Genomic DNA, 12,956 nt, shown 5'->3' with positions numbered 1-12,956 from the left:
GCAGAAAGAAGAACAGCTGGGGCTGGCCCCTGGGACAAAAGGGTTAAAGACGAGGTAGCATGGAGAGATGGCTCAGCTGTTAAAATATCTTACGCTTCCAGAGGACCAGTAATTCCCAGCAAACATATCAGGTGCCGTACCATCACTTGTAACTCCAGCTGCAGATCTGACACATGTAGCCTCCACAGGCACCTACACACACACACGTGGCACCCACAATTAAAAATAAGATAAATCTAAAACAGCGAAGTCGAAGTGTGGTCTCAAATTGGTAAAGTGCTTGGGTAGCATAGACCAAGTCCTGGGTTTGGTCCCTACCTGTTAGAAATATTTTCAGTATCACACAAAGGATACTGAAATTACCCAAGGGTACAGTATTACCCAAGCTCCCAGCAAGACACAACTACAGTCTTCATCAAGAGAGTGCATGCCAAAGACCAAACACACCAGGTGGGAAGTGCACTTGGATATTTGTTTGCTTGTTTGGTTTGAGAGAGGGATTCTCTGTGTAACAGCCTTGGCTGTCCCTGAAATTCACTGTGTAGACCAGGCTGGCCTCAGACTCACAGAGCTTCGTTGACCACACTTACCTAGGCTCCAGTCTCACCCTGTGAGATGGCATGAGATCTCTTTATGACAGACTGATTGGCACCTTTTCCTTCTCCAGCATGAGGTTCCTGGGGAAGTTCTACCTCAGTGTCAGGCAGGGTAGCAGAGCTGGGAACTGGGGGTTCAGACTCAGCACAAACTGGAAGCAGAGAGGGTAAGCTGAGAATTGTGGGAGGCTTTGACACCTCAGCTCCCGCCCCAGCAAATTCCCTTCCTCCAGCAAGGGCCACACCTCTTAAACCTCCCGAAACAGGGTCACCAACTGGGGGGCCTAATATTCAAATGCCCACAAATATGGAAGCCATGACATCCAAACCACCAGGACAGGGGTATACCTCCATGCTTGGTTTATGTAGTAAGAAACATTAAATATTCGTCTTTTCTGATAAACACCAGTGTAAAACCCTGCTATTCTGCTGTTTTCTCTCTGCTCTGCTCCTGCTTCTGTTTCTCTCTTCTCTGGCCTTTGCTACCCTGTCTCACAGACAGCCCTGCCAGGTCCAGGCTCCGGCCGTGTTCAGTCTCCTTCCCTCTCTCTGCTCTGGACTCTTCCAGTTACCTCTGGCTCCTTCTTATATCTATAATAAAAACCTGGCCCTTCATCCGAGACATCAAGTCTTCTTTATACAGATTTTTTCCGTAGTTCTCCTAAAGGGAGATTAAATAAACAGGCCGATTTTATGGCATATTGACTTGCCTGTGAGGGTCAGCAGATGTTCAGTCTCTTTGAATGAAGGAGATATTTTCATAAAATTCTGCCATGCACACAACAGCTAAAGGCCTGCATGGGAAAAAAAAAAACTGTGGTGAGCAGGCCAAGTCCAGGTTACTAACAGCCTCTGAACAGAGGAGAGCCCACCTGTGGAGAATAGGCCAAGAACAGGCCTCTAATTGCTGTTCTTTAAGAAGTGAGTATGTGTGTGTGTCTATTTTATATATATGAGTACACAGTAGCTGTCTTTAGACACACCAGAAGAGAGGGCATCAGACTCCATTACAGATGGTTGTGAGCCACCATGTGGTTGCTGGGAATTGAACTCAGGACCTCTGGAAGAACAGTCAGTGCTCTTAACCATTGTGCCATGATTTCGGTCTCTGTATTTGCATTTTAAATAGATTCTAAAAAAGAAAATCATGAATGTGAAAATTAGCATAAACTTTAGTGTTCAGAAATAGATTTTGGAACATGACCAGGCTCTTTCTTGTGTTGACTGAGTGTGGGCGTTCTGGGAAACAGGGTGTAGCTTGGAAAACTGTGAATACGTACTTCTAGTCCCTTCTGGCCCTTCTGCAGACAGCGCAAGCCCCACAGTACATGGCTGTATGTCTGGGGCAGTTAGTCCAGCTGCTGAGCAAGTTCTTGTAGAACACTGTCACCCTGCCCTGGGCTCATAATCATGTCACTGTTGCTCTTCAACGTTGGAAGGAAAATCATCCTTAGTCTCAATGCTGTATAAATAAATTCTCTATAAAATCAAAAGGCTGCATTCCAGAGAATGAAATGTCGGGGACATTTGCTTCCATGCTCAGGCCTTCTATCCCTGGCAGGGCTCCAACACGTCCTGGCCTGCCTGCCCGCCCTGACTCCAGGCTACAGCTGGCTGACTGCTTATCTGGCACGTAGCACTCCTCGGTCCTGTGTTCTGCCAACCCCCGAGCCTAGTCCCAGGTCAATGCACTGATCCAGCCCCTGTAATAGTAATCTTGGGGGAGTGTTTCTATGTCCCTTTTGCTCCCAAATAATTGCAGTGTTTCTATGCCCACTCTAGCCATAAAGATACAGAGACCTGGCTCTCTCTCTTTCTTTCTCTCTCTTTCTTTTTTCCTTCTTTCGAATATAATCTTCATTTACATTTCAAATGCTAAAACCTTTCCTGTTTCCCCCTCCCAAAAACCCTCAACCCCTCCTCCCACCCCCATCCCGGCCTCCAAGTATATGTCCTTCCACCCCACCCACTTCCCCCTCCACCTCCCTCGATTTCCCTTTGTTGGGGCATCTATGGAGCCTTCACATGACCAAGGACCTCTCCACCCACTGACGCTCGACAAGGCCTTCCTCTGCCACATTTTTGGCTGGAACCATGCGTACCCCTTGGTTGATGGTTTAGTCCCTGGGAGTCTTGGGGCATCTGTGTGACTGACCTCATTGTTCTTCCCATGGGGCTGTAAACCCCTCCAGCTCCTCCATTAGGGACCCACACTCAGTCCAATGGTTGGCTGCTAGCATTTGCTTCATGTGTAAGGCTCTGGCAGGGCCCCTCGGAGACAACCATAACAGGCTCCTTTTGGTATGCACTTGTTGTCATCCATAATAGTGTCGGGGTTTGGTGACTGTTTATAGGGTGAATCCCCAGGTGGGCAGTCTCGGGGTGGCCTTTCCTTCAGTCTCTGCTCCACACTTTGTCTCCATTGTTGCTCCTATGAGTATTCTGTTGCCTTTCTCAGAGGAACCAAAGCACCCCCACTTCAGTCCTCCTTCTTCTTGAGCTTCCTGTGAGACCTGGCATTTTTATTAACAAGCTACACACTCTAAAAGCTGGGCAGAGTCTTATCTATTCTAACCTGACTACCTGACTACCTGCTCCCCAGCCGAATGCCCCATTACTTGCCATCTGGTCTTGCCCTGGCTCACTCGGGCCTGTGATCTTCTCACGGCTGCTTTCTCATGGCAAATCCTCCTGGTCTCTCCATGTGGTTTCTCCACACCTTCTCCTCGTGGTCCTTCTCTACTCTCTGGTCTCCTTTGGGACCCCGTGACTGGGATCTGAAGTCCCTTCCTATCTCTTCTGCTCAGCTAATTGGCTGATCAGTTCTTTTATTAACTAATCAGAGGTGATGGAAAACATCGTTTACATAACATTGAGATCTGGAGACGCTATCTTCCAGACTGCAACCAGATGACTGGGCATAGAAGTCAGCATCTGAACACACAGAGCACAAAACCATCCCCTAGCAAGCCCACTCTGGACTTCCTAGCTGAGGTGTGCCCCGTCTGCTCCCCCCCCCCCCCCCTTTGCAGGGCTCTTCCAGAGGAACAAGAGTTTGGTTTCCAGCAACCAAGTGTGTTGCTCATAACTCAGGCTTTATGAGATCTGGTGCCCTCTTCTGGCCTTGGGTAGCATACAAACAGGCACATAAAACAAAATCTTTTTTTTACAATGCTGTGTTTTAATCTGACCAGAAGAAAAGACTAACTCAGTAGAAATAGCCAGGAAATAACTAGTCAGAATTCTTATCCAGAAATGGGGATAAGGTAAAGAGAGTTAAAATATACAGGGAGAGTTGGGCCCAGCTTCCTAAAAGGGTTGCTTCCTTTCTTGTGGGAATGGTGGCCGGGTGGACCTTGAGAAGGTAAGGAAAAAGAGATGCAGGAGTCAAAAATGCCTCACTCTGAGCCCCCCAGGCAGACTCCCAACTCTAGGTTACCCTTCTTATCCTGGAGTTAGATGTCAACTTGTGCTCTGTAAAATGGTTCCCAATGGTCTCTTCAGGTTTTGGTCTGCTTTTCCTGGACAGTCAATTATTTGCCTTTCCCACAGAATGATCCTGGCTAACAACAAAATTCCTGTTATAAAGAGGGCCAGGGAGGATGATGTAATTAGTGACGTCCCATACAAGCATGAGAACACAAGTTCAATCCCCAGCAATACCATAAAAAGCTGAGTGCAGCAACCCCATTGTGTGTGTGTGTGTGTGTGTGTGTGAGAGAGAGAGAGAGAGAGAGAGAGACAGGAACCCATGGGGCCTGCCGGCTATCCCAGCTGACACAGGGCTCCTGGCATTGCTGTTGGGCATGTACACACACACTCTGAACCCCACACCATTGTTTAAAGGAAGAATATAGATTAAAAAAAACACTGAGAGGCTGCCTCACTTGGGAAGAGGCATGACAAATTTAGTGGCGATTCTGACTCGGAATTTTTTCATTTGTGTGTGTGTGTGTGTGTGTGTGTATACATACCCTGTGAGAGGATAATTTTAGGGAGTTGGTTCACTTCTGCCATGTGGGTCCAGGCTAAACTCAGGGTGTCAGGTTTGGCAGCAGGAGTCTTTATTCAATGAGCCATCCTGTCACCCTTTGTTTTTGAGGCAAGGTCTCAATGTAGCTCAGGCTGGCCTTGAATTCCCGATCCTTTTGCCAACTGCTGCTTCCTAGTAATAGTTTACAGTGTACACCAGCACGCCCCAAGTCTTGGAACGGATAAAGGGCATGCACGGGGAAACTGGAGAAGTTAAATGGTCTATACTTAACTTCACAGTGTCCTTCCGAGTGTTGGTCCTCATGCTATGCTATGTCAGAGAGCAGAGTTTAGAAACTGGGGATGGGGTGGGGTGGGGTGGGGTGAGGGTGGAGTACCACTCTATAACTTTTCTACATGTATAAAACTAGTGAACAAAAAACTGACAGTAAAGTTATTAAGAAGGAAAAAGAACAATTTACTTCCTAAAGTTCCTGGCTCAGCATGGGAGGAACAGGTTTCCTGGAGTCATATGGGTGTGTGGAGGCTTCCCGAGGAGATACAACACACATGCCTCTACATCTCAGATACACAACTGACAATGGGCCAGAGAAACAAATCCACCAATGTCCAACTTGGCAAATATTTATTTTGGGGGAATTTGTTATTATTATTTTTACTCATTACTTATTTGAGTTTATGGGGATAGCTTACAGGGGTATGACTGTCACCTAAACATCCACCCAAACATGGGTGGTGACCCTGGAGGTCCCTGCAGGGCTGGCAGGTAGCCTGCCTGCTGGGATTTCTTTCAGCAGTTGGTTATAACCTTGAGATGAGGCCCTGTGAATCTTACACGTTCCAGCTTTTCTGGACTTGTGAGATTTAATTCTTGCTTAAGTTTTGAGTCTCATGAAGCTCCCCGCCCCTGCCCCGCCCCCGCCCCCGCCCCCAGGAGGAATTGCTCCCACTAGGAGCCAACTGCTTGTGTGCAACAGGCAATCCAGTCCTCTGGATCTATCCAGGTCATTTCAGGCCCTGGCTTAGTGACTCTGGTTCCACCTGAAGGTGCTTTCCGGGGGTGGGGACAGAGTGAAGAGAGCAGGATGTTATTTCCGTTCTAAAGCTAGAAGCACATCTGCCGGCAGGTGCCCGCTGCCCTCCAGGCTTGGCCGGTTCTCGGAAGAGGCATCTGTCCAACTGGGGCTCTGCCAATCGTTATGGCCGGCTGCTTGGAGTCTGCGCTGCTGCTGTTGCTGCTGCTGGGTGAGAACCCATCTCCTCCTTGGCCCCGGGCCCTGCCCTGCCCTCTCTGGCCCTGATCCTCAGGGACAAGGTGGGCTTCTAAGAGTGACTAAAGAAAAAGCGGAGTTGCTGGAAAGGATGGCCAAAAATGGCCTGGGCTTTGTGGCCGAGGACCCGTCATAATACGTCCCTGCTATCCAATGCCGTGTACCCCGTCTTTCCGTTCAGATGAGCCACCCTTCCCAAATCTAGCCTTGGTACCTGTGCCCCCGGAACGTTCTTGTTCCTTTCCTCCCCCTGCCCAAATGTGGTCCTCAGAGCCCCTGCTCTTGAGAGTGCCCTCCCGATTCATGGGGGCTCTTAGAGCGGAGACATGCCAGGCGGAGTGGGACGCATTTAGGGGCGATGGAGGAGAGCCAGGCCAGGCAGTTTTACTGAGTCTGGGATGCCAGAGAGGTAAGAGGGTGGGAAAAGGAAGTGCCATAAACCTGGATTTGGTGACTTGGCGGGATTTACATATGTCACGGCAAGTTCGGACACAGCTGCCCGGTCTACTGATGCTACTTCCATGGAGTCAGATGTTCTATGTTGCCCGAATAGGTTGTCATCTGTGACTTAGATAAGTCTTCACTAAAACTACTGATAAACGTCCAGGTCTGCCTCAGGATGAAGTCCTATGGTCTGCCATCAGGGGTCTGGTCTGTCTGAATCCACATCTGGGAGTCAGTGCCTGAATGTGCTGTTCACTATACCGAACCTGTCTGGAGAATCCAAGGCTCAGAATCCCCCCTTTGTAGACCAGAGCCAGAGTCCAGATGGGGCAAGATGAGTTAGACTCAGACCAGTGAAGAAGCATCTGAGGAGGCACAGGTCAGGACGGAAGGGGGGGCCAGAAACCTTACTCACAGGGTTTTCCATGTTTCAGAGAAGGGAACCTCAGTGTGTCAAGAGGAGTATGACAAGTGCCATTTTCAATGTGTCCATTAAGCCTCAGTGTCCTGGAAGGGGCCCAGTGGACCCTCTGTGGATGAGGCCATTTCTGAAGATGGTGGTGGGGGGCTGAACCTCAGCTTCTGGGGAAAGGTCAGGTCCAATCTCAGAACTAAATCCATTCACGACCTGGGCAGATATCCCTAGTATCTACCTGCTCATGTCCCTTCTTCAGACTCAACAAGTCATGCCTACGGACCACACTTTTCTCCCCTTGGGTTTGGGTATTGCCCCCCTCCGGCCCCCCACACACACCAAAAATATTCCCGGGTGTGGAATGTGGAGAACCAAGCACGGAGGACTGCAGCCTGCCCGCCCTTCACCAGGGTCTGCGAGCTCCGCCGACGGGAATCGCTGCGTGGACGCGGCCGAGGCGTGCACAGCAGACGAGCAGTGCCAGCAGCTGCGCTCCGAGTACGTGGCACGGTGCCTGGGCCAGGCAGCGCCCGGGGGCTGGCCGGGAACCGCGGGCTGCGTGCGCTCCCGCTGCCGCCGTGCCCTGCGCCGCTTCTTCGCCCGCGGGCCTCCGGCGCTCACGCAAGCGCTGCTCTTCTGCGGTTGTGAAGGCCCCGCGTGCGCCGAGCGCCGGCGCCAGACTTTCGTGCCCGCCTGCGCGTTCTCGGGCCCCGGGCCGGCGCCGCCCTCTTGCCTGAAGCCCCTGGACCGCTGCGAGCGCAGCCGCCTGTGCCGGTGCGTGCGTGCTGGGCTGGGCCGCTCACCCGCGTCCGGGCGCGCGCAGGCCCCGTCTCCTTGCCTTCCAGGCCTCGTGCGCTCCCGCGCCCGGCTCCCGCGACGGCTGCCCGGAGGAGGGGGGCCCGCGTTGTCTGCGCGCCTACGCAGGTCTCGTAGGTAGGCTGGGCGGCCTCGGGCGGGCAGGGCGGCGGAGGCAGATTCGGGGCGCCCGTCACACGCCCTGGGGGTCCCCGCAGGCACCGTGGTCACCCCCAACTACCTGGACAACGTGAGCGCGCGCGTCGCGCCCTGGTGCGGCTGTGAGGCCAGCGGAAACCGGCGCGAAGAGTGCGAAGCCTTCCGCAAGCTCTTTACAAGGAACCCCTGCTTGGGTGAGGGGGCTGGAGATCCCCGCAAACATGGATGTCTATGGCCCAGGCCAAGCCGCCGGGCCCGTGGGGACCCTTAAAATGTTTACGTCGCGTCTTATCTGGTGAGGGTGATGGCCAGTGTGCACATGCCATGGTACATGGGTGGAAGTCAGAGGACAATTTGTCAGAGTCTCTCTTTCTACTATGTGGGTCCCCGGAATAGCACCGTGATCCTCAGTTTTGGTGGCAAGTGTCTTTGCCTGCTGAGCCATCTTGCTGGCTGATGTGAGCCCATTTTTGATGGAAAGAAACTGAGGTTCTTTGAGTAGCTGTTTCCAGAGACCAGATAGCAGATCACTAGAGAATCCTCGAGGTGTCAGCAATCTCTGAGGGCTAAAGGGTGAGTTAAAACGTGTCCAGTGACCAGGAGTTGGCTGAGACCTCCTTTGACACTAATAGGAGGCCCTTTCTTCCATGTGTTCCCAACTTAACGCTGCTGTTCTCGCCTCGGGGTGGAATGACTCAGTTCCAGATTTCTGGGGGCCTTTTTGACGACTGTCTCTGCCACTTAGGAGCTGAGAGTTAAATTCTTATTAATCTTGATTGTGTTCACCTGTAAGGGGGGGGGCACTTGTCAACCTCACTAGAAGTTTGTGGGACACTCTCAGCACAGTGACCTTCCATGTCAGGCCATGCCTGGCAGGTTCCAGGGGCGTCTCATTTTGTCCCAAGGGAGTGGGGCTATTTCTAGGGTTTCCTGGCCAAGCCTTCTCAGGATCTCTCCACTCTGTAGATGGTGCCATACAAGCCTTTGACAGCTTGCAGCCGACAATTCTGCAGGACCAGCGGAACCCCTACCAGAACGCTGGGTGCTGTTTCCTGCAGGTGGGTATGGGGAGAGGACAGGGAGTTGACAGTTTCTGCATCATTCCCTTATGTATTTACCCTTCCCAGGCCAGGGGGTGGTGTGTGTGTGTGATGAATGGCCTGAGAAGAGATGGGGGCAGAAACCGTTCTCATTTTGTCCTCTCTCCCGAGGTGTCCTGGCTGTGTGTACTCACTACCCTGGCTCTCCAAGCCCTGCTCTAATTAGGAAGGTGAACCGTGGACAACACAGCTGACTGCATATCTCTGGATTACTGCTCACTCAACTGAAACTCCCTTGCCCTCAGGTCTGCTGTCCTTTGCGGGTCTGGACCCCTGTGTCTCTGTGCCCTGGACTGAGGGCTGGAGGCTAGGGTCTGAGTGAAAAGCCCATGTTCCCCTGTCAGTAGGCATCTTGTCTGTGTCCTTCACCATCCTTGAGATGAGTACCAGTTGATGAGACTTCATTTCGCCCCTTGGGCTTACAGAGCAGGATAGACTAGGCCCCACTCCTAGAATTTGGAACTGTCCTTTTCCAAGAAGACAAGGCACTAAGGAGATCATAGGAACAGACTGACAGACAAGACTGCCTCAAGTTAGCACTACAGCCTAAATACCCTCCCAGTTAGCCATGACTCACCATTAAGCCTACCTGTGCCCCAGGACCAGCACTGACATTGCTTGTCACCTATGACCTGTTGCTGTGTAGGCATTAAAGAGAGAGACTCAAAAATTACACACACACACACATACACACACACACACACACTCAGGTCCCTCCTGCTCAGCATCCCACTGCTTCCCAGGTTCTCCCTGCTATGGTATCCCCAGTACCTGCAGTGGCTCAATAAACCCTTGTGCACCAAGACCAACCTGGTTTCCTGTCATCTGACCTCCAAATGGTGGAGACCCGTGTGGCCTTGGACACCTCCAGAACTACTCTTGAGTCTGAATACCTGAGAATGAATATCTGGCATGTGTTGCAATTCCTTTGCAAACTCAAAGATGGTGTTTGCTGGCATTATCAAGGGCTCTGGGCTTTTGTCATGTCTCTCCTAACGCAGGTCAAACGGGGCTGAGTAACCGCCTGAGCTCACTGGGCTCAGACACGCCTGTCTCCAGCGGTCACAAGGGTCTTGTGCTTGCCAGCCCTTGCATAGCTGCTCTGTAGCTGGGAAAGGCCCCCTCTGGAGGGTAGCTTAGGAGGATGCGGTGCTGGAGCTTCATACTCAGCATCTCAGCAGAGGTTGCTCAGAAAGGCATCCTTCCGTTCCTGCACTCGTGGATGATCTGTTAGTGGCCGTGGTGGGTCGTGGGCCTTTTGCTGAGGAGAGTCACAGCCAGCAGGTCACCTGGTACAGGAGGGATGGTTTCTCAAAGGAGGTATTGGGCAGAGTGAGAGTGAAGCAGGGTCCCAACATCCCATTTCACAAAGAGAATTCCCTTTCCCACCTGCGTGGAAATGGACACCTGTGCACACGTGGGTGGGGAGAGGTGGTGGGGTGTGTTGGGGCCAGGAATCAATGACATTATCACTCAGCCCTGCTCACTACAACCTCAAAGTGGTTCCAACACAGGATGAAGTGTCTGTCTGATGATTTCCTTGTTGTGAGTGTGCTCAACTCTACTGCATAACTTTGATATTTAGCATAAAATGTAGACATTAAAATTTATGCCTGTGCCTGAGTACACATACATATATTATGTATGCAGTTGCCCACAGAGACCAGAAGAGGGCATCAGATCACCTGGAACTAGAGTTCAGAGACGCTGTGAGCCATTTACTGTGGGTCCTGGGAATTGAACCCAGACCCTCTGCCATGCTCTTAACCATGGAGACATTTTTAAAAGTGGGAATGATTCTAAATAAAAATACAATTCTGGATAGAAAGTGTGGATATAAGCCTTCTAACGCTAGTAGGAAGATGAAGTGGAAATAGTCAAGTTCCACAGTGGGTGGCAGTCACTGTCCAAGGCTGGGCGCCACTGGGGCCAAAGAGTCACTTCATATGGTAGAGGTGTGCTTACGTTATAGATCATGAGGAGGGCACCCAAGCAGGCCCTAAACACAATCTCATGCCCCCCTCTATAAACCAGTGCAGAGAGAGGTTCAAGGCCAGGCAGAGCGGGAGTGAGGCAGCCATAGGCAGGGAATATGTCAAGGAGGCAGAGTCTGGATTCCAGGAGTCTCCAGAGGGGCCCAGCTCTGCCACAGTGCTGAGAACACACTTTTGATTTTTAAACTGCCAAGACTGTCAAGTGCTACAGCAGACCCAGGGAACGAGTAGAATTGCCCGTTCGGTTTCTGTTACTTCTACCTAAGGCGGCCCTGGCTTCTGTCTGGTGCTGTTTGGCACAGTGCCTTAAAGCTGAGCCCAGCTCTGTCCTCCCCATCCCTTCCCCATCTCCACTGTCAGCCTCCACATCCTGCCTGGAAGTGTCAGACAGCGGTCCTGGCCCTGCGCCTAGGGTCTCGGTTACCTGTTGTTGGCACTGATTTCACAGCTGGCAGGTGGCCACGGTGAGGCTGAGGCAGAAAGGCAGGTGCTAGAAGCATCTATGGATTTATCAGTGGAAACTTCACGGTTCACGCATGTTCCTCTGGCTTGGGGCCCAGCAACCAGGTGCTGCCCTTCCTGGCCTTCCCCACCCTCCCTAAAGGAGTTGGGCATAGTCAAGCTCATTAAATCAAACCACTTTGCAGGAAATGTGGACACTGGCCAGTGAAATTGATACACGGGACAGAACATCCACAGGAGAGGAGAGGACGAGAGAAGCAGACGTCACGTCTCTCAGAAACGGCAGACCGCCTGACCCAAGGGCAAGCCTGAGCCGCAGGGTGATTGATCACCCTTGTTCCCTCCCTCCTCACACATGCTCTGCCAGCTGGCGAGGAGATGCAGGGCAGATGTCTAGATGTTAACTCACTGTTTGCTCAGATTGCCAGCTCGGGAAGTAAAAACACTTTATGATGAAATTAAAGATTTACATGGAAAATATTTCAGATAAAATAGAAGAGATGCATAGAAAAACACGTTAAAATTGACAATTTTCATGGAAAATTAAAGAGTAAAATGGTACACATAAAAACATTGCTTAATTAATTGAAATATGAAATAGAAACATTTTATGATAGAATTGAAGATCTACCTGGAAAACATTTCTGAGATTGTAGAAAAATATAGAAAAGCATGTTAGAATTGAAGATTATCATGGAAAACTTTATATAGATATAATAATGTAGGCATGAAAGTATTCCTTGGTTGACTGAAAATGGAATTATAAACATTTTCTGATAAACTTGAAGATTTACATGGAAAATATTTCTTATAAAATTGAAATATATAGAAAAACATGTTAAAATTAAAGATTATCATGGAAATTATACAGATAAAATGATAGGCATAAAGATAATTCTAAGTTGATTGAAGGTGGAATTATAAACATTTTCAGATAAAATTGAAGATTTACATGGAAAGTATTTCTGGTAAAATTCAAGAAATATATAGACAAACACATTAAAATTGACTATTTCATGGAAAATTTTGCATATAAAATGGTAGATATAAAAACTAAATTGATTGAAAGTGGAATTAGAAACATTTGTGAAAAAAATCAAAGATTTACATTAAAAAATTTCTGATAAAATAAAGGAAATATATAAAAAGACATTAAAATTGAAGATTATCATGAAAAATAATGCAGATAAAACAGTAGACATAAAAAAGTTACTAATTAAAAGGGGAATTACATTTTCTGATAAAATTGAAGATTTACATGAGTCCCACCTTGTGTTGGCATTTTCCATCTATTATCCTTTGTAGGGCTGGATTTGTGGACAGATAATTGTGTAAATTTGGTTTTATTATGGAATACCTTGGTTTCTCCATCTATGATGATTGAGAGTTTTGCTGGGTATAGTAGCCTGGCCTGGCATTTGTGTTCTCTTAGGGTCTGTATGAGGTCTGCCCAGGATCTTCTAGCTTTCACCGTCTCTGGTGAGAAGTCTGGTGTGTTTCTGATAGGTCTGCTTTTATAAGTTACTTGCCCTTTTTCTCTTACTGCTTTTAATACTCTTTGTTTAGTGAATTTGGTGTTTTGATTATTATGTGCCAGGAGGAGTTTCTGCTCTGGTCCAGTCTGTTTGGAGTTCTGAAGGCTTCTTGTATGTTCATGGGCATCTCTTTCTGTATGTTAGGGGAAAATTTCTTCTATAATTTTTTTGAAGATATTTACTGGCCCTTTA

The 12,956-nt window shown here is 49.4% G+C and overlaps 1 protein-coding gene across 2 annotated transcripts; it reads left to right on the top strand.

The window, feature by feature from the left end:
- Positions 1-5,788: 5,788 nt before the first annotated feature.
- Gfra4 (GDNF family receptor alpha 4) lies at positions 5,789-9,582 on the top strand. Of its 2 annotated transcripts, none has more exons than XM_052181486.1 (6): positions 5,789-5,834; positions 7,130-7,493; positions 7,543-7,652; positions 7,733-7,867; positions 8,640-8,731; positions 8,885-9,582. In XM_052181486.1, the coding sequence occupies exons 1-6, from the start codon at positions 5,789-5,791 to the stop codon at positions 8,933-8,935; spliced, it is 798 nt and encodes a 265-aa protein (XP_052037446.1). In that variant the 3' UTR covers positions 8,936-9,582. The 2 variants fall into 2 exon arrangements, with proteins under 2 accessions (XP_052037446.1, XP_052037447.1); XM_052181487.1 differs by having other exon boundaries at positions 8,806-9,582.
- The last annotated feature ends 3,374 nt before the right edge of the window (positions 9,583-12,956 follow it).

The sequence above is a fragment of the Apodemus sylvaticus genome, chromosome 5 (assembly GCF_947179515.1).
Source record: "Apodemus sylvaticus chromosome 5, mApoSyl1.1, whole genome shotgun sequence".
Classification (NCBI taxonomy): Eukaryota; Metazoa; Chordata; class Mammalia; order Rodentia; family Muridae; genus Apodemus; species Apodemus sylvaticus.
Note: the sequence above shows the minus strand (reverse complement) of the source record. Positions and strands in the feature narration are given on the sequence as shown.